Genomic DNA, 21,414 nt, shown 5'->3' with positions numbered 1-21,414 from the left:
AGTGTCGCACACAATAACAGTAACTATTATATGGTTACTAAATAGGGAAACAGGGTTGCCCAATCTTAATTTCACTTTTCCTTAAATACGACAATACAACAGAGAAGAAGAGAGAGAAAAAGGTAGAGTAAAGTAGAGAAAACCAGGAAGGAGGGGGAGAGGAAGGGGAGGGAGGGGAAGGGAGGTAGGGGACGGGACGACGATGGTTCAGGTCAACGTAGACAAGTAGTGGCGTAATTCTATTGAGCTACTTATGTTCCAAAGAGGGCTTTTCCCTCATCCAAGAGTGTGAACATGTTCAAGAGACTCCAGGTCATTGTATATGTCTCGTGTTTATTTTGCGCAGTAAGAATTAGATCTTCCATCCTATTGATATTCTCCACCTTCCCCAGCCAAGTCGCCATGGTCGGCGGGCATTGTTGTTTCCAGAAAAGAGGGATGCAAGATTTAGCGGCGTTAAGTAAATGTTGTATAATGGACTTTTTATAGGCTTTAGCAGGTATGTTTGATGCATGTAGCAGAAAGAATGCTGGATCAGTAGGTATCTTGCGTTTAGTGAACTTCTGAGTAACAGTGCGGACAGCCGTCCAGAAATCTGTCAGTTTGGGGCAGGACCAGATGATGTGTAAGATTGTCCCTTTGTCCCCTCGGCATCGCCAACAATGGTCTGATGTGTCAGGGAAGATTGTATGAAGTTTACTGGGAGTGAGTTACCACCTAGTTAGTATTTTGAAATTGGTTTCTTGTATTTTGGTGCATATAGATGATTTGAGGGAAAACCTGATAATATTTAGTTTTTATGTTGAAGCGAAAGTGTGGTGTAGATCTGTCTCCCATCTTACTAGACATGGTAAACATGGTTGTTTTGGGGTGTGTTCAGAAGTGAATATGTTTTGGAGAGGACCTGGGGTTGGGGATTTGTACCAGAGAAATATTCTTCAAAGGTAGTTCACTGACGAGCGAAGTTCTGGGGGTTAGGTATGGTGTGTAGGAAATGGTGTATTTGTGCTGCACTCCAAAATTGTAGTTGAAATGGGCCTGAGGTATCCATTAACTCCAGCATGGAGGGCCATTATCCAGCAACCATGAATTTAGAGGCGTTTTCAGAATTTGAGTTCCGTAGAGTTTTGTCCTGGTGGAGTCCTGGTGGAAATCGGGGGTGTCCCAGGATCGGGGATAGTGGTGAATCTCTTGTTGTAAGTGAAGCCAACTGAGTTGCTTGGGAGCCCTGCACTAATGTGGTCCCTATAATTTGGTGAGATTTTAGCTTCTGAGGAAGGGATTCGTAACACCATAATGCATTCTGCAGGGGGATGTTAGTTTAGCCTTGTTCTATCTGGACCTAGAGTTTGGACACAGAATGGCACTGCCAATCGATGACCCTGCCAAGATGGATTGCTTGGTAATACATTCGAACATTGGGTAATGCCAGACCACCAAATTGTTGGAGATAATGGAGTACGGGGAAGGCGGGGTTTTTTATGAGCCCAAACGAAGCGGGTGAAAAGAGTTTGGACTTAAAATAAGGACTGGAAATAAGAGGGAGGTATTCTAATGGGTAGAGCTTGGAGAAGGTACAGGAATTTTGGTAGGATACTAATTTTTAGGAGATTGCATCTACCAAACCAGGAGTGTAGGCCTTTATGCCATTTGTCCAGTAGGATCCGGGTCTTGGCTAGTAACAGTGGGAAGTTGTGTTCATAGATATGGGACAAGTCGGATGGGATGTGAGTACTCAGATATTTCAAGGAGGACTTCGTCCATTTGAAGCGAAAATTAGATTGTAGATTTGGTAGGCTATGTGGGGGCAGCACCACTTCCATAGCTTCAGATTTAGAAAAATTTATTTTTAGGTTCGAAAGTGTGCTGTATAAGTCAAATTCCCATAGAAGGTTCGGTAGGGATATCGCAGGATTTGTCAATAAGAAGAGCATATCGTCTGCATAAGCTGAGATCTTATGTTGAGTTCCGCCGACCACCAAGCCTTGTATGTTTGGGTTTAGTCTGATTTTACAGAGAAATGGTTCTAAAGAAAGAGCAAATAGGAGAGGGGATAAGGGGCATCCCTGTCTCGTCCGGTTGCTGATAAGAAAGGGATCAGAGAGGATTCCATTCGCCTTCACCTAGGCTGTCTGATTGGAATAGATCTTGGCTATCCAGCTGCACATTGTCTCTCCTAGGCCGATATGATGAAGTACCGAGAACATGAAAGTTCAATTCACTCGGTCGAATGCCTTCTCGGCATCAGTGTTCAGGAAAACACATGGTGTGCTTGTAGAGTTTGCTACATGAAGGAGGTTCAATACTTTGGTTGTGCTGTCCCTTGCCTCTCTGGACGGGATAAAGCCCACCTGATCTATAGGCGGACCAGCTTCTGGAGATGTTTAGCCAGTCGGGTAGCCAAGATCTTGGTGAACAACTTGAGGTCTACATTTAGGAGCAAAATAGGTTTGTTGCTGCCAAAAGATGTGGGGTCGTTCCCTTCTTTGTGGATTACAGAGATGTGAGCCCTTAGGGTATCTCTAGGGAAGATTGTGTCAGATCTGACTGCATTAAAAAATTTAACCATGTGCGGGCCTAATATCGGGAGAAGTGTTTTGTAGTATTGTATTGTATAGCCATCTGGGCCCGGGGCTTTACCTGGTTTCATTGCTCCCATGGCTTGCTGGAGTTCCTCTAAAGTTATTGGGGAATACAATTCTTCCCGAATTTCAGACGAAAGAGAGGGGAATTGGAAGGACGCTATATAGTCTACTATAGTAATTTGGGGCGGTGGTCTGTTTGGTAGGCTACAGAGTGTGGAATAGAAATCTCTAAATTCCTGTGTGATTTGCGTGGGTAATACAGCTTTCTGGCCTCTAGTGGTTATTATTTGGGGGATATAAGTAGATAGCTTATGTTCCCTGACCATTTTCACTAACTGTTTCCCGCATTTGTTTCCTGACTCATAGTTCGTTTTACAGCAGAATTGTAGTGCTGCTTTAGCCTTGTGTAATAGGTCGGTGATCTGTTTGCTTAGCAGCCCAAGATCAATGTCCAAAGTAGGAGAGGGAGCGTGTTTGTGTCGGGACTCAGCGATAAACAGTTTGTTAAGAAGTCGAGAGAGTTGTTCATTACGTTCTCTTTTAAATTTGGGAACTGTGCTTAATTAGTACACCTCTAAGAACCGTTTTGTGAGCTTCCCATAAGGATCCTGGGTCAGAATCTGAGTGGTCATTTGTTTGTAAATAATAATTCAGTTCCCTAGATACATCTGCTAATACCTTGAGTACCTGGAGGAGGCTCTCACTCAGGCGCCAAAAGCGGTGCCTGGGGGAGGATGCTCTGGAAAGTGTATATGTCAGGCAGATAGGAGCATGGTCAGACCATGTGATATGGCCAATTGATGAGTCACTCACAGCGTGGAGCTGAGCATGGGGGATCAAGAAATAGCCTATCCTAAATTTTGTGTGGGGAAGAGTAAAACGTGCTGCAGCCGCTAAATGTCAATCAATTGGGCTCCATTAATCGAGTCAGTTACCCTTCTCAAGGGTCCCGGTGGGACTGAGGAAGAGCTGGAGGAAGTGTCCACCGAGGGGATCAAAGGGACATTAAAGTCTCCACCCAGGATCAGCTGTCCTTTTGCGAAATCCAGGAGCCTTTTCGGGGTATTATGGAGAAAAGCATCTTGGCATTCATTGGGGGTATATACAGTTGCCAGGGTTACCTGTACTTCACCTATAAAACCCTGAAGGAAAACATAGCGTCCTGCGGGGTCTTTAACCACTTCAGCCCCAGGAGATTTGGCTGCTCAATGACGAGGCCATTTTTTGCGATACGGCTGTTTGTCGCTTTAACTGACAATTGCACGGTCATGCAATGTTGTACCCAAATAAAATTTATGTCCTTTTTTCTCACAAATAGTTTCTTTTTGGTGGTATTAGATCTCTGCATTTTTTATTTTTTGCACTATAAACAAAAGAAGAGCGACAATTTTGAAAAGAAACAATATCTTTAACTTTAAAAAAAAAAATTTCCTCTGTTTAAGCCGATATGTATTCTACATATTTTTGGTTAAAAAAAAAAAATCGCAATAAGCGTATATTGATTGGTTTGCGCAACAGTTATAGCATCTACAAAATAGGGGATAGATTTATGGCATTTTTATTATTTTTTTTTTTTTACTAGTAATGTAGATTACAGCAAATTGTTGCGGCGGCTCCAGTCCTCCATATCCTTGAGGTGCAACTGCAGGTTTACTGCCGCCTCTGCGTGTGTGCTCTGTAATGCCTCCAACGATGGTCCAGTGTGGAGAGCGAGGCTTCCCCTGTTGTAAGTCTAGTTGAGCGTGCATGTACCTCCTTTTTCAAAACCCGGAGTTCCTGCCTATGGGCTGCCTCGACCTGACTGATGAGAGCCTCAATGTCGGGCTTAGTTGGCAGGGCTTGGAGGAGTGACCGCAGTTCATCGTCCACTCGGTAGGTTGCGGGTGGGTAGGGTGACGATCTCTGTGGGTCTGACCGGAAGGCTGGCGGGATGTCAGGGTAAGCCTCTGAGCTTGAGGATGCTGCAGGCGAGGCAGGCGAGTCATGGGAGGCATGGTTCCCCAAGGGTGCAGCACGTGGATCCACCCTCTTGAGCTCCAGGGATTGCAGCTGAAAAAAACGCTCAATCTAACCCGTGGAAGGAGTAGAGGGAGTAGGTTTTGTGAATTTGGTGTTCCTCTTGGCTTTCCTCTTAGAGGAGTAGATATTGTGTAGGATCAAACTGAAAAGGCTGGGGTGGATAGGAGATGGACGGGAACTCAGCAGACACACGTCTCTATCCGGCCATGTCCAGACCACGCCCTCTGAATATAGAACAGCTGTTTTTATACTGAGATTAAATTACACACCGGTGGATTCGATTTACTAGGGATGCACCAATACCATTTTTTCAACACCGAGTACGAGTACCGATACGTTTTGTAAAGTACCAATTACCAATACCTATTGCCTAGGAAGAGTAGGTAGAGGGGTGGTTTGGAAGGTGGAGAGGAAGGGGAGTAATTGGTGAGGGCAGGGTAGTTGAGGGTGGTTTGGGATAGGGGTTGTGGGATGGGAGGGCTGGAGTGGTTGGGATGGAAAAGGCTGTGATTACTGGGGGGGGGGGAGAAGAGGGGGATGGGAGGGTCATTGGGAGATTGCTGGATGGCCAGAAGGGACCTCTGGATAAATTGGGGTGGTAGAGGATAGGACATGAGGGCTGGGCTATGTATTGGTGGCTGTGGACATATTAAAGGAATGTATGGTCAGCCAGTTATTCAATTGCAGCAGTGGATAAGAGTAGGCGGCTTTAGGAGTTGAGGACAATGTTGGGAGGGATGGAAGCTTGTGGGTGTGGGGGAGGTGGGAGCTGGAAAGATATGGGGGCAGAAATGACAGCTGGCAGAGGGAAGGAGGGAAGGAGGAGACTGAGAACCCAAAACATTGCTGCCAGCACTGTTCCTCCCAACAAACACCTCTGCACACTGTACCCCCTCCTACACCCACACGTCTATGCCACCCATGTGTCCTCTGCCACCACTGCACTTCCCCTTTCTACCACTGCCATCAATACTCCTCTTGCATACCTCTGTACCCCTAACAAATCCTTGTCACCACTCGCTCTTACTGCCTGCAATTACTTTGGGACTTACAGTTAAGAGATCATCTTTCTGTAGTTAGACCACCCAAAACAAACTGTGCTGCTGGGAAGAGGGCGGGAGCAGGGTGTGGTTTTATGCAGGCTCCTAGCAGGGATTGTGTCTACAGACCTGCTCGCTGTCTCGCCACAGATCAGATTCGATCCTTAGTGTCCGGTCACCATGGTGACCAGGAGAAACAGCAAGAATGGCACATTACTGAAAATCAGGACCCAGCCCACCGGGACACAGACATCCCGGGACAATGGACCAAGGCTAGGTTGATGTGTGCAAGATGAGGGAGAGGGGTGAGCAGCTACAGCGAAGATCTGACCAAGCTGACGTCACTTCTGGTATCGGTTTCGGGTATTGGAGGACTTGTTCGAGTAGCAATACTCGTGCAAATGCTTAGTATCGGCACCGATACCAGTATCGGTGCAACCCTACTATTTACTTTACTAAATAAGTAACTTCTGAAGGCAGTTGGTTCCATTCGATTTTAGTTAGGGGTATCAGAGCAAAAGGGGCTGAATACAAATGCTTGCCACACTTTTCACATATTTATTTGTAAAAACTTTTGAAAAACATTTTTCATTTTCCTTCTACTTGACAATTATTTGCCACTTTGTGTTGGTCTATCACATAAAATCCCAATAAAATACATTTACTTTTTTGGTTGCAACATGACAAAATGTGGAAAATTTCAAGGGGTATGCATACTTTTTCAAGGCGCTGTATATATAGTGAGAGGAGCACCAAGAAGGACAATTTGGCTAGGAAGAGGTATACAGAGAAACTGGGGAAGCATAAGCCAAAAGTATGCCACTACTGTGATGATTCTTGATAGTGGATGCAGCTGCCTTTCAAGCTTTGGGAAAATCAGAACATGTTTTTCGGCATAGAAATACTGGCAGCAGCTTTGAGAAGAACTACTGTTTTGGGAGATTTGAACACAGTATCAATTTCCCTGATAGAAAATTTTAATTTAATGTTTATACTCTCAACATAATATCACCTTCTTAGGGCACCCACAGGGATTAACAGGGGGTAAAAATAAAAAAATATGTTGTTTACAGTTTGTCCAACATTTTGGCGGGGCCAGGTTCACATCTCAAGCATTTAGTGCAGATTCTTACCCATGTGTGTTTCTTAATTGTTGAAATAGGCATTGTCAGTGCACTTGCTCAGGGTAATTAATGGGAGGCTCTTACATAATCACGTGACTAGTTACAATGTTCTTGCCAGGAAATTCATCAAAAATGACATTTTAACTGCAGTACATATAAATACATTGTTAGGCATTTCTGTGATTCAGCCTCTACCTCTGCGAAAACTTCTTTTGACAGCTTATCTTTCTGGGGAGATATCCTCACCATGATTACCAATTCTGCCCAGCTGCCAATGCAAGTACAATGCTAAGTGGGTGCATCCTATTCTCTTAAAAAAATATTCTTCATAAGGCATACTGAACAGGAGCATTCAAGTATAAATGACTGTCATGTTTTAAATGGTCTTATATAAGAATAAGACACAGACTTTTGCTGGGAAATCCCACCAATCAAGTTGAAGACAGGTGCTTAAAACAAGTAGCGAATTCAAACTTTTGTTATTCAACTGACAAATATATTTCAGTCCTTGTTTAATATCTTCCTCTCTGCCCGTCTTGCAGAAGCAGAGGGCAAGGCCGAGGTTTCCCCGCTGACATCAGCGGGACGAGAGAAGAGAGGAGGCACAGCCTGTCACGTGAAAGGAGGATTTTTTTTAATAAAACAAGGAGACAGGGGGGAACTCTATTAGGAAACAAAACGGATAGTATTAAAATATGTTGGATATTCCTGCAGCAGGAGGGGGATGGGGCGGCACTGTTACTAGGTGACACTCTGAGAGGGGGGGGGTTAGAGGAGACAGACACAGGAGAGCAGGCTGCGGATGACGGAGGCACACAAACAGACCACAATGTCAGGGGCTTAGCAGCCATGATTATCTTGGTCTGTTTGCATAAGGGAGGGGAGAAACTGGCAGGAACAGCCAGGTTTTTTTAGGTGTTACAGGGGTCCAAATTATACAGCACAAGCACTGTGCTGTATAAAATGCTTTAAAGAAGCAGGATCCATTTTTTTTTAACAAACGCTTTAACCTTAGGTCCTATATGCCCATACAGTCATATAACATTAAATACACCCCAGGGAAATTTCTGAATTTCTTTACTTGAAATAAGCATACAATAGATCTTCAGTTAACAAAAGTAAAGGTGATATACTTGAACAAATGATACATGAAACTGACACTTTTGTACTTCTAATTTAAATTAACGAAAATGCAGTTCTCTCATGTGGAAAAAGGAGTACACCCAGACATTCACCACCACCTCATATCCACTTTAAAAGCAATCATTCTACTGTAAGAAAAATAATTTTCGTGTGGCAAAGATTTCAAATGACTTCTAATTTGTCCAGGACTGGCTGGCCTAGCAAATGCAGTCAAAGAGCTGACTGGTTGATGCTAACAGATGTCTGAAAGAACCCCAAGATTGAATTGCAGGATGTGCAGTCATTCTTGCAACAATTTGTGTCAAAGTGCATGCATTTACCATCAGAAAGACTTTGCTTCTGAACGTATAGGCAAGGACTAGGTCATCTGGAGTAATGTGTTGTGGACTGATGAATCAAAGCTAGTTGTTTTGCCACAGTAACAGTAGACATGTGTGGTACAAACTAAAGACAACATTTCAGGAGAAGAACCTTATCACACCCTCTGTGAAGTATCATGGGGGAACTGCTATGGTAGGCAGATGCTTTGCTAATTAAGGCCTGTCTAGCTTGTAGTCATCTAGTTAACTATGAATTCTGCATCATATCAAGTCTGTTCGATGAGAATGTGAGGCCATCTGTCTGAAAATTAAAGTGATTTGCAAGCTTCAATTAATTTTTTATTAAAAAAATAAATGTCATACCTACCTGCTCTGTGCAATGGTTTTCACAGAAAAGCCCCGATCCTCTTCTTCTGGGGTCCCCTGCGGGCGCTCCCGACTCCTCCTCTTCTGCGAGTGCCCACCATAGAAAGCTGTTTTCTATGGGGCACTCACACAGGCTCAATCCCAAGCAACACTGTCTGCGTCTATAGTCACAGACAGGGCAGCTTGGCCCTGACCCCACTCGCACATCAAAGAATTTGATTGAAATTGATTGGCTCCCACTGCTATCAATCTGCCCAGTGAGGAGGGAGAGAGTGGAAAAAAACACTGCTCTCACGCACAACGCTGAATCAAGAATGTGCTCAGGTAAGTATAAGGGGGGGGGGTGGCTGGGGAGCATCCTTTGGCACAGGAGCCAATGGCTCCTGCTGCTATCAATCTATTCAATGAGACATTGGCTGAAGTTGCTGGGCTTGTGCACACCACTGGAACGGACAGGCTCAGGTAAGAAAAAGGGGGGCTCTGGGGGCAGCTGCAGCACCTGAAGATTCTACAACCTGTTTAAGGCTTTAGAACCACCTAAAGTTTAATAACAATGTATCTTTTAAAATGATACTCCAGAGCAAACTAGCAGATTCATCAGAGAATGATTAAAAAAATAAGAAATGGTTATGGACTGACCTAGCCAAAGTGCTGAGTTGAATCCCATTGGAAAGTTGTGGGAGATTTCAAATGCGCAGTTCATACAAGGAAACCCATAAAACATCTTGCAGCTGAAGAAATTTTTACACGGAGGAGTGGCCACACATTTTAAAAAGTCAATGTCAGAAGCTGGTTGGCAGTTTTGCAAAAAAGCTTGTAAAAAATAAGTAATTTGTACAAAAAGGGGCAATACCAGCTTCTAAGGAAAAGGGTGTACTTACTTTGTCCACAGTACACCATTACATCTGTTAATATTTTATTTTTAAATAATGATTGAAAATGCAAATTTTAAATCTTTTATTCAATTAAATCATCTTTACCTGTAGGCACTGTTCAAATAAAAATCGAATGTTAGCCTATTTAAATATGCATAAAAAGTCAACAATTTCCATAGGGCATACTTACCTTTTCATGACTGTAAAATAAAATAAAAACAAGCATACAGGATACCTATAATCAGAAACTGTAAATAAAATGCAGGGCATTTTACTTACTGTCCACTTTTACATATAACATAATTACTTGTAAAATAAAACATGTTGGGAAAAAAATTTTATATGGAGGAACAAAAAATGTTCCGTTGTTAGAGTTGGAATTAACATTTTGTCAATTTGTTTCCTTATAATAAAACAAAGTTTTATGTATTTATTAAAACAATCTTCCAAAGAAAAACCTTACATGTCCTGCCAAAAGAATTGAAATGATTACAGAGTTAGCAAGCTAGAGTAAGCTTACAAAATGTGAAAATGTGGTCTGGTAACAAAGGTTTCAGTTACACCAGGACACTAATGGGTTACCGATGCATACAGGAATATTTCAGTAAATACCTAAAACAAAATTAGAATTAAATGCTTTTAACATTTGCTCTGAGTTTTTATTTAAAATAAAAGTCTTCAAACTGCTATCATAGTAATGTATTATCCCATAACAAGATTTACTATCTTTATAAAAATCTAAGCTAAAAATTCATGCTTACCAGTAATGTCATTTCTTCCACCACCGGGGGGCCCCATAGCCGAAATTAACAGGACATCCACAATATCCATCCTTGAAGTATCTTTTTTATCATACCAATGCCCATGGTCAATCCACTGTCTTAATAGTTCAATGGGTGGTTGGGCTCCATAAACTTCTTTTGCAGGCATATTTAGATCATCTGTCAACATAAGTACAGGGCTTATATAATGCGGTCATGAGTTCGCTATGATGATTATATAGTTGCTAGAATTATGAATCAGAACCTTATACAAATCACATTCACCACTCACAGATACTCCAGTATAACCCACTATCAGTGCAAAGCACTCTGCCCGTGAGTGTCTACTTTTTTCTCTGTTAAATGAACTTAATCAAATTCTTAGGAATTCTTAGGAAGGGTTTGCGGCAACATCAGATAGCATTAAACAGAAAGAAATGTTCAGAAGTAGATTACTTTATACCATAAGATATGTTCAAATTATTTTAACACAGCAGTACTAACGCTTGCTGTGTGCCATTTGATGAACATTTTCCTTGTGTTGACCTTGTGTTGACCAAGTGTTTTCTCTTCCCAGGCCCCCAGCTAGCTGCAGATCCCCAAACCTACCACAATGCCTTCCTGCTCTGACATTACCTCAAACCTCCCAAAGCTGCCCCCCCTCCTGCAGCCGCTAATTGACAGGTTTTCAAGTGTATTCATTTGACATAAGTCAATCTAACAATCGACTTCTATCGAAAATAGGGACAGTCACACACTGATTGACTCAACTGGCTGAATTTCCATCCACCTATGGCCACTCTTTGTCTGCTGCAGTGTCCTCTAACTCCCTCCAGAACGCCCCATATGCCCACAGTGACCACAGCCCCATGCAGAGCCCTCCTACATTTTAATATACTGTATATTTAGCATTCCTGTGTGAGTATGAACTTTCTTTTTTACTTTTGGGACATTAAAGATTTTGAAAGAATTTACTGGATCCTCCTGGCCACAATAAGGTTGACAACCACTGTTCTAAATGCTTGGTAACAGAAGGAGTGATGTTAAGTCAACTTCTTCTATTCTTTATAAAATTTAACAAGACACATAATTGGTCACAGAATGCAGAGTGGCGTCTGTAGATTGTTCTGCAGAACATATTCTTCCTTGGGAAATCTCAGGGCAATTTTCCATGACAAAAGACCTATGTAGCATCTCATAGGTGTTTTAAATAACTTCTCTGTGGTCCCAAATACAAAGGAAATGTGTCTCAAACCCGGGACACTGAAAAAAGCATATGGCTGAAAAGAAAAGTGTGGGTAGATGTTATTTTCAGTGAATACTGAAAATGATCTGTAGATACAGATTTATAAGCAACTGAGGTTACATACAAACCCTCCTCCCCTGTAACAATTGCTTCTTGAGCCTTTCTATTGTTCGGTGATGGTTGTCCTCACATTCGAGACCCTTTCAACTCCACTGTGCTGTGGAAACATGTTATATCTGGTGTGCTGCATTGCCATTAGTTGTGAATGGCACCCTGAAGCACCTTTACAATGTGCATTTGTTGATGTGCATTGAATAATGCGGTAACACATTGCAGTGTGCTGTGCTAGCAAAATGCAGCTGGTTCAGTTTTAGTGTCCATTGTGGTGCGTTATGTAGCCTGTTTAAACACGAGTACATTAAACACTCACCTTGGATACAACTGGTGTGTACAGGCTCTAAAAGACTGGATAGGAATGCATAGGGGATGGGTGAGAAGGGCCAAATGCTATTTTTACAGGGACATTTAAGGTTTGAGCATAATTTATAATTTATCTATGTGGGTGTGTTTGCTTCTGGATTGTTTTCATCGCATGCATTGTTTGAACCTCTCAGGTTTGTGGCAGCATAGCTTTTTGTATTTATTACACTCAGGCTTTTTCTTTTACTAAGAGAAAAAAAGTACAGTAACCTACAGCAAGTAATTAATCTTTTTTCATTGATCTGTAGAGTGGTGAAGTGAGATTTCTACTGAACTTTGGACATTATCATTGCACATAAGGCCCAAATCTTGATGCTGGGTTCACATCCCAGCACTGAGCGGCTCACAGCAGGGCTCCGGTTCACCATTTCAGGTCCAATTTTAGCCCAAATTTTTGGCTGAATTTGGACCTGAAGGGACCAGAATTCAAACCGGAGCCGATCCAGAGATGTGTGAACCGGCTCCATAGAATGCCGGTTACAATCTCCTGACATGCAAATTCGACGTGGCGAAACCCGCATCCAATTTGCAATAGTGTGAACCCAGTCTAAAAGAATCATAATAAAATGAAAATTAGGAATATTGCCAGAAAAATAGGATTTTTGTACACATCCTAAAATCTTTTTCTCTGAGTCCATTGAGGGACACAGCTTTGTTGATAATAAGCAATGTAGGGTTATACTGCTGCCTGAGAAATGGATGCTAGGCAGATAGAAAACTGAAGGCCAGTTGTTTAAGGATATAGCCCCTCATACCTGCTCAGTTGAAATAAGCACGCCAAAAACAAAAACAAATGAAGGAAAGGAGCTGTGTTCCCCTATGTACCCCAAGAAAAGGATTTTACACAAAATACTTTTGTGTAAAAGGGAATGCATAAGTCCCTTTTTCTATATTGCTCATTGAGAGACAGCTTTGATAATAATCAATCTGGAAATGTCCAAAGCAGTCCACACTGAGGGACAACTAAACAACATAGATGCATGCGCCCGGCAAGACCAACACCAAAACAAAAAGGAACCAAGGATATTAAACTATTTGGCAGAAACTAGCATCTGTGGAGGTTTATTACATTGACCTCACTTTGCCATCGCATTTTCTAAAGAAATTACTCTTCAACTCAGCCCTTGGGTTGAAATGTGCCAATAAAATTAAGTGAAGATTAAGTGAGCAACTGTCAGTCCTATGAAAAATACTGCAGGTGGTTTGAGCTGGGAGGGATGGGGAAGAATCATAAGTCCTAGGGAAGTATCCATGCTTATTTCTTGTACCATTACATCAATGCTATTCATCCTAATGTAAAAACAATACAACCACCACCCTGCTGTTATTGATAGGGAGAAATGCATCTTGTGCTTAATAACATATAGTTGTACGGTGTTTATGACGATCATATAGGGCTACATTTTGTAGTAAGCTAAAAAACACATTTATTCAGGCCAAACTAGGGTGGTAAACAGAATCTGTTCCCGTTATTATAAATTGTATTAACTGACCTCTGTAATGTTGAAAGAGGGTTTCTTAACTTGCACCAAAGTTAAAACATGTGGAATCTATCTTTTGTAGCACAACAATAAGTGCTGACTTTGTACCCAATGAAAAAAAGCTAATATAAAAAATGTTTCCTTACCCACAAATACAACAGCTTTTTTCCCTACTGGGGGGCCATATAGGCCCTTCCTCCTCCTATCCAGCTTCGAGAAGATGATATCCTGGGTCTGGTTTGCAGAGGTTCTTGCTGAGAAATTGATGCAGTTTGCAATATACTTATCTTTTGGAAGTTTTATCAAGAAACTGTTTGTTATTGCAGATTTCCCTGTTCCAGTGGGTCCCACAAACAGTATAGGAACTGAATGTTCTACATATATATTTAAGAAAAATGACTGTCTGGCAGTTTCAGTTGTTGGTATAATAAGATCTGACACCTAAGGAAACAAAGCAGTACTAATGATTAGGTTCTAGTTAACCACTTCAATAAAGAGCACTTGCCCCCTTCCTGCCCAGGACAATTTTTAGCTTTCACTTTGAATGACAGTTGCGTGGTCATGCAACACTGTACCCAAACAAATTTCTTTATCATTTTCTTCCCACAAATAGAGCTTTTTTTTGGTGGTATTTGATCAGCACTGGGGTTTTATATCGTTTGCTAAACAAACTAAAAAAGACAGAAAAAAAAAAAAAGAGTTTTTCTTCATTTCCATTATAAAACTTTGTTTTCTCCTTCACTGACAGGCACTGACAAGGCTTCACTGATGGGCACTGATGAGGCTGCACTGACAGGCACTGATGAGGCGGCACTGGTGAGGCGGCTCTGATACGGTGGCGCTCATGGGCACCGATGTGGAGGCACTAATATGTAGAATTTATGGGCACTGATAGGCAGCACTGATGGGCACTGATAGGCGGCACTGATATACAGCACTAATGGGCACTGATAGGTGGTACTGATGGGCACTAATAGGCAGCACTGATGGCCACTAATAGATGGCACTGATTGGCAGCACTGATGAGGAGGTACTGACAGGCAATACTGATGGGCACTGATTGCCACTTTGATGGGTACTGACTGGCATTTTGATGGGCACTGATTGGCAGCTGTGGTGGGCACCTCTGATGGGGGCTGCGCTGACAAACAATGCACTAAGCACACCCCCCCCTGACAGGAGAGCCGCCGATCGGCTCTACCTATCAGCGCGAACCGAGGAAAGCTGATTACCGGAACTTCCTGGATACCGCTTTGATCAGCTGTGATTGGCCACAACTGATCACGTGGTAAAGAGCCTACATCATAGGCTCTTTAACACGATCGGAGATGCTGATCGCCGCACTGCATGCCCCCAGGGGTGCGCACGAGCAGCTTATCCTGCTGGACGTCGTATGACGCCCAGTCAGGATAACGGAGCCACATTGCGGACGTCAATCCATAATGGGGCGGGCGGGAAGTGGTTAAGAAAATTAACCAGAATCACTGTATGGATATATAGAAAATGTGTTTTCACTGCAAATAAACATAAAAAAACATTATCACTAGAAGTAAATAGTTACCTTGGCAGTGGGAGAAATGGTCATTTCCTCTTTGGTAATGTAATCAGTCCACATATTCCACTGTCCACTGGCATGTTTGTGAAAATAAAAGTCATATACAGTTCCTGTAATTTGAGATATTTCTTTATTAGTAGTGAGAGGTTGGATATTTAAAACAAACAACCCACCAAAAGGTTGGATTAAGATTAAAGACAAATAACACAGAACAAACTTCAAAAGAGCTGCATTACATTATACAAACTAAAACATATAAAGACACAACATGTAAAACTTTTGGAACCTTTTGTATGTAAAAAAAAACACATTTTTGTAGATTCTAGTTTACCTTTCTCTGGGAACAAGTTGTTTTTGGTTAATTTAACACTCTTTGGTCGAGGATGTTGATCATTCATTCCCATCAGGAGGTTCCGGTAGAAACAATCAAACTTCTTTCTGCTGTCAGCATTTATGGTGCCACCAATGGTCCAAACCAAAGCAAAAAGGAAAAGACCTTGTAGCCACAAAGTGATCTGCTGACTAGACATGGGCTCTTTACCCTCCTCTCCAGAATTGATGATTTCATCTGAAATATTGCAGAACCATGACCAACAGATGTAACCAATATGAAGCACATGTTTTTAAAGCATATATATATACGTGCAATACAGCAAGTGCATAAACCTCTTGCAAATCTACCCACTTAACTGGATTTATATGCTTGTACTGAGTTTCATAGAGTATGAAAAAATGTAATTAAAATAAACAAACAGTAACCATTTGTGTGTGGCTGAATTAGGTTGGCCTACAAAGACATTTTCACATTAGGGTACCAGTACATCAATGTCATTGCACCCATTGCGCTTTAGCTTTCCCTCATTTCATTCCTGCTGTCAGGGATGAAGCAAGTCAGAGAAGAACCTATGATCTCTATGAAAGAGAAAGCAATGCACTCTTGAGCACACAGCCATTGCAGAAAGATGGATGCCTCAGCAGAGACAGCCACTTCTATTGTCTCTCATGTACTAATATACAGGCCATTGATTTTCTGCTGGATGTTAACAGAGATGGTTGTGTAAGGGGGGAGAGAGAGAGAGAAAGAGAGAGAGAGAGAGAGAGAGAGAGAGAAAGAGAGAGAGAGATTACAAGAAGTAAACACAGAGAACTGTGTTTACAGATACTGCTGTATTTTCACCCAGACCTGAAGCAGAGACTATTGGACAAGTATTCCTATGTTCTAATAGTTTAAGCCCATAATTTCTTGAGTATGATCTAAATCCATATGACAGACTCATATCTGTCCTATTGTTATTATCTCACATGCACAGTGCCAGATAGTTAGATCTATGCTATTGTATGTGTGTAGTAGTCACCTTTCAGTATATTAGTAGATTGTCATGAACCTTGGAATACTGGATTGTCATGAAGCTTGGAATACTGAAGTATTTCTCCTTTGAGTCTAATACACAGTGGGGGGTCTTCTGCCCTGTCTTAAGGCTAACCCTCTCCAGACGGCTCCATGGTCTGGAAGGAGGGCATTGTTCTGTGTTTGACCATTTGTTTATGTACTTTAATTACCCCCTTGGGCTTCTCTGTGTCATTACACATATCAGTCCTCCTATTCAAGCTATCAGACCAATCTCTGCTGACCCTGTTTCAAGTCCTCATTTGCATGGACAAGAGGACCTGAGTGAAGACTAGTGTACTTTACAATTGACCAATAGGAAAGTGGTTGTTGGGGGAAGGGTGTTCAAACTGCTGTGTATAAAAGTGTGTTGTGTGCATCAATAAAAGTGAGATTCCTGTTTGAACTTACATACAGCCTGCCTGGTGTTTGTTCTGAGCTATCACAACTGGATTAGAACGGCACATAGCTGTAGTTCGAATCCCGGAGCATCGGATGACCGAACCATCAGGTGTTGCGATCTGCAATCTGATTCAATAGCCACAGAGGAGTGTCGGGAGAGTGGCACCGAGCGAGCAGGGGCTCATTACATTGGTTGGCAGCGATGGGATTTGCTCTCCAGTTACTGGGACACTCCAAACCACCACAGTGAATGACCAGCTATGCAGCCTGCAGGAGAGCCACGCTGAAAGACTTACTTGAGAGCCATGGAGGGACCGGTGGGACAAAGAACAAGGCCACCCTGATCAGTGAGCTAGCCAAGATGGATCAGAGGGATGGTGACTTGTTTCAGCAACAAGTTTGAGAGCGGTTGGCATTATATGGTGCCAACCCATCAGAGACCACCATACAGAATGCCATTAGAGACATCCAGCTACAGGATGAGCGACAAGAGAGAGAACTAGAGCGGCAACATGAGCGGAGAATGGCGGAAATACGGCTAGGAGATAGATTAAGATCCCAAGAACAAGAACAGGCCAGAGAATTACTCCAGGACCGGCAGGAGATGTTCTCGGCACTCCCTGGGTACACTCACATAGCTGTGCACAAGGTAGAGACCCCTGGGCAGAAGCCCCTGAGGCAACCAGCCTATAGGATTCCCGGAGCAGTGCAAGAAGGGATGAGAGCGGAGATTAGGGAGATGCTCGAGTTAGGGGTGATCGAACCATCGGCAAGCCCCTGGGCTTCCCCTGTAGTATTAGTCCCAAAATGGGATGGCACGACCCGATTTTGTGTGGACTATAGGCGACTGAATGACTGTACTGTGACAAATGCTTACCCTATGCCCCGAGTGGATGAATTGCTGGACAAAATAGCTCAGGGACATTATCTGACGACTATTGACTTATGTAAGGGCTACTGGCAGATTCCCTTGGAAGCGGAAGCAATTCCAAAGTCGGCCTTCATCACCCCGTTCGGCCTTTAACAGTTTCGGATAATGCCATTCGGGAAGAAGAATGCTCCGGCTACCTTCCAGCGGATGATAGATGAACTCCTCGATGGTCTGCAAGATTTTGCATGCGCATATCTTGACGACATCGCAATCTATAGCCAGACATGGGAGGAACATCTTAGACACCTGGGAATAGTGCTAGATAGGATCCGAGCCACTAACCTGACCCTGAAGCCAGACAAATGTAATATCGGGATGTCTGAGGTGCAATATCTGGGACATAGAGTGGGATGTGGGAAGCAGAGACCAGAACCTGCAACAATCGAGGCCGTCCTAAACTGGGTGGTTCCCAGAACCAAGACCCAGGTACTTGCATTTTTAGGGACAGCAGGGTACTACAGAAAATTGGTACCCCACTATAGTGACATAGCCAAACCCCTGACGGACCTGACCAAAAAGACTCTCCCTAGACAGATCCTGTGGTCCCCGGAGTGCGAGACAGCATTTCATCAGTTAAAAAACGCCGTAACGCAAGCTCCCATACTGGCGGCACCCGATCCTAACAAATGCTTTGTCATTCATACAGACGCCTCCATGTTTGGACTGGGAGCCGTACTAAGTCAAGTTGGCGATGACAGGAAAGAGCACCCGGTGGCGTATCTCAGCCGCAAGTTGTTACCCCGTGAAGATGGATATGCTGCCGTGGAAAAAGAGTGTTTGGCCTTAGTCTGGGCTTTAAAGAAATTGCAACCCTACGTGTATGGATGCTCTTTTACCATCATGACGGACCACAATCCCTTGATATGGCTTAACCGGGTGGCAGGAGAGAACGGCCGATTACTAAGGTGGAGCCTGGCGTTGCAACCGTACAATTTCACCATACAATATCGGCCAGGGCCTCAAAACGGGAATGCGGATGGGTTATCCTGGGAGACGGACCTGGAACCTTAAGACTACTTTTCCAACATCCTCGAGTTGACCTGTTTGGGGTCCCACTGTGGCTGTTGGACTGTTTCCCAGGGGGGAGTATTGTCATGAACCTTGGAATACTGGATTGTCATGAAGCTTGGAATACTGAAGTATTTCTCCTTTGATTCTAATACACAGTGGGGGGTCTTCTGCCCTGTCTTAAGGCCAACCCCCTCCAGACGGCTCCATGGTCTGGAAGGAGGGCATTGTTCTGTGTTTGACCATTTGTTTATGTACTTTAATTACCCCCTGGGGCTTCTCTGTGTCATTATACATATCAGTAATCCTATTCAAGCTATCAGACCAATCTCTGCTGACCCTGTTTCAAGTCCTCATTTGCATGGACAAGAGGACCTAAGTGAAAACTAGTGTACTTTACAATTGACCAATAGGAAAGTGGTTGTTGGGGGCAGGGTGTTCAAACTGCTGTGTATAAAAGTGTGTTGTGTGCATCAATAAAAGTGAGATTCCTGTTTGAACTTACATACAGCCTGCCTGGTGTTTGTTCTGAGCTATCACAACTGGATTAGAACGGCACATAGCTGTAGTTCGAATCCCGGAGCATCGGATGACCGAACCATCAGATGTTGCGATCTGCAATCTGATTCAATAGCCGCAGAGGAGTGGAACCGAGCGAGCAGGGGCTTGTTACATAGATGAACCTGTTTATTGCAACAGAGTTTATATGCAGCTCCTGTTATTTTAGTTAACCCTGTCCCTTCTGGTATGGGATTATACAGCTAGTTTTAGCAAAACCTTGAGTTTGAAGCACCCCTCAACCACTACCCCCTTTAGCTGCAGAGGTAGTGGCTGGGGTGCACACCTGCCGTGGCTGTAATGGTCTGCAGCTGTGGAAGGAATTGTACCCTCTGTACGCCTGCTGATCGTGATCCATCCAAGTAAATGGGGTTGCTTGTGCGGGAGTTTCCAAGTCCAAGTGTCCAAGGAGTTAAAGCAGGTGATGAAGAGGCGATACAATGCCTCCACACTGCCTGTCAAATGCTCTCTAAAGATTAATCCGAACATGGATGGTTCTTCAGAGAGCATTGCACATGTGAAGAAATCCTTATGGTGACACAATGACTGCTGTGGCAGTGATCAGAGACACCGTGACTGCTTTGGCGGTGATCAGAGACACTAACTGGTGTGGTGATCAGGGACACTGTAAATGGTGTGGTGGTGATCAGAGACACTGGGCACTGAGGCACGCAAACAGAGGGGCATACCTATGCGTCCTGCTGGGATAACAGGGCACCCACCCTGCTGTTTATGTACACTGGCTGGACAGGAAGCACTTAACTTAGTGAAGATTCTAGTTCTCTTATTTACCTACAGGTTTAGTGCGCTATGGAGAGTTATTTTTCATTCCCCCCCAAAATTAGGCTGTATAAGAAAATAGATAAGTACATCAACACATACAGATGCTTTGCATTGGTATGAACACGGAGAAAAAATGTATATTTATCAGAAAGAGATTTAAAACAAAGCACCTTTCAGAGTGTGATTTTTTTTATTTCCATAAAAAGGTGTCGAGGAATATCACACATTAAGCACTTGACCACTGGGCACTTAAACCCCCTTCCTAACCAGACCAATTTTCAGCTTTCGGTGCTCTCACACTTTGAATGACAATTACTCAGTCATGAAACACTGTACCCAAATAAAATGTTTGTCCTTTTTTTCACACAAACAGAGCTTTCTTTTGGTGGTATTTAATCACCACTGGGTTTTTTTTATTTTTTGCGCTATAAATCAAAAAAGGAAAAAAAAAAAATTATTTTTTTTGTTAAAATTTATTGGCGAGTTTTGGAAGAGTATTGGTGAGTATTGGCAAAATATTGGCAGAGTATTGGCAGAGTATTGGCAGAGTATTGCAGAGTATTGCAGAGTACTGGCAGAGTATTGGCGAGTATTGGCGAGTATTGGACGAGTATTGGGCGAGTATTGGGCGAGTATTGGCAGAGTATTGGCAGAGTATTGGCAGAGTATTGCAGATTATTGCAGAGTATTGGCAGATTATTGCAGAGTTTTGACAGAGTATTGCAGAGTATGGGCAGAGTATGGGCAGAGTATTGCAGAGTATGGGCAGAGTACTGCAGAGTATGGGCACTGAGCAGCGCTGTGGGCACTACATATCCAGCCCACAGTGCTGCTGCAAACGATCTCTCCCCCTCTCCCCTTGCACTGTACAGATCGGTACAGAGAGGGGAGGGGGGGGACCGCTATCAGCGGCTGTTTACCGTGATCCGTGATGCGGACCCGGCGGTCACGGTTGTACCCGGGTGCGCGCCCCAGGGGGTGCACGGGAGCAAGGTTCTGGGAGGACGTCCATGGACGCCCACCCAGACTGCGCTGTAGCCATCTTTCGGCTATGGCCCGGTCAGCAAGTGGTTAACTAAAGAAACAACTGTTGTTAAAATAATGAAATGTCATTTGTTTTATGTAATTATCCTCACCCCAAATGTAATGTACAGCCTTACCCAGCAGGCAGGTGTAGAGTCTCATCATACTGTATGTCAGGTGGATGGAAGACGTCTGTATGAGAAATTTACATTCCAGATGGATAAAATTCAAGCACGGCTGAATGAGCCAATTAAACATGTCATTGATCTGAAAGTAAAATCAAGTACAATGTTTGGAAATACCATCACCGTGAAGCCAAAGTAAACT

The 21,414-nt window shown here is 43.2% G+C and overlaps 1 protein-coding gene across 2 annotated transcripts in view; it reads right to left on the bottom strand.

Annotated features, from left to right (window-relative positions):
* DNAH3 (dynein axonemal heavy chain 3) overlaps positions 1-21,414 on the bottom strand; it is an 827,768-nt gene that overhangs the window by 196,312 nt on the left and 610,042 nt on the right. For both annotated transcript variants that reach the window (XM_073591059.1, XM_073591058.1), the window contains exons 39-43: positions 21,225-21,354; positions 15,327-15,563; positions 15,002-15,105; positions 13,587-13,881; positions 10,234-10,413 (exon numbers count right to left, since the gene is read on the bottom strand). In XM_073591059.1, coding sequence (XP_073447160.1) covers positions 10,234-10,413; positions 13,587-13,881; positions 15,002-15,105; positions 15,327-15,563; positions 21,225-21,354 — 946 coding nt within the window. The remainder of the gene's footprint in view (positions 1-10,233; positions 10,414-13,586; positions 13,882-15,001; positions 15,106-15,326; positions 15,564-21,224; positions 21,355-21,414) is intronic.

This window comes from Aquarana catesbeiana, linkage group LG06, assembly GCF_042186555.1.
Source record: "Aquarana catesbeiana isolate 2022-GZ linkage group LG06, ASM4218655v1, whole genome shotgun sequence".
In the NCBI taxonomy this organism is placed as follows: Eukaryota; Metazoa; Chordata; class Amphibia; order Anura; family Ranidae; genus Aquarana; species Aquarana catesbeiana.
The sequence above is the reverse complement of the archived record's forward strand: the minus strand, read 5'-3'. Positions and strand labels throughout refer to the sequence as shown.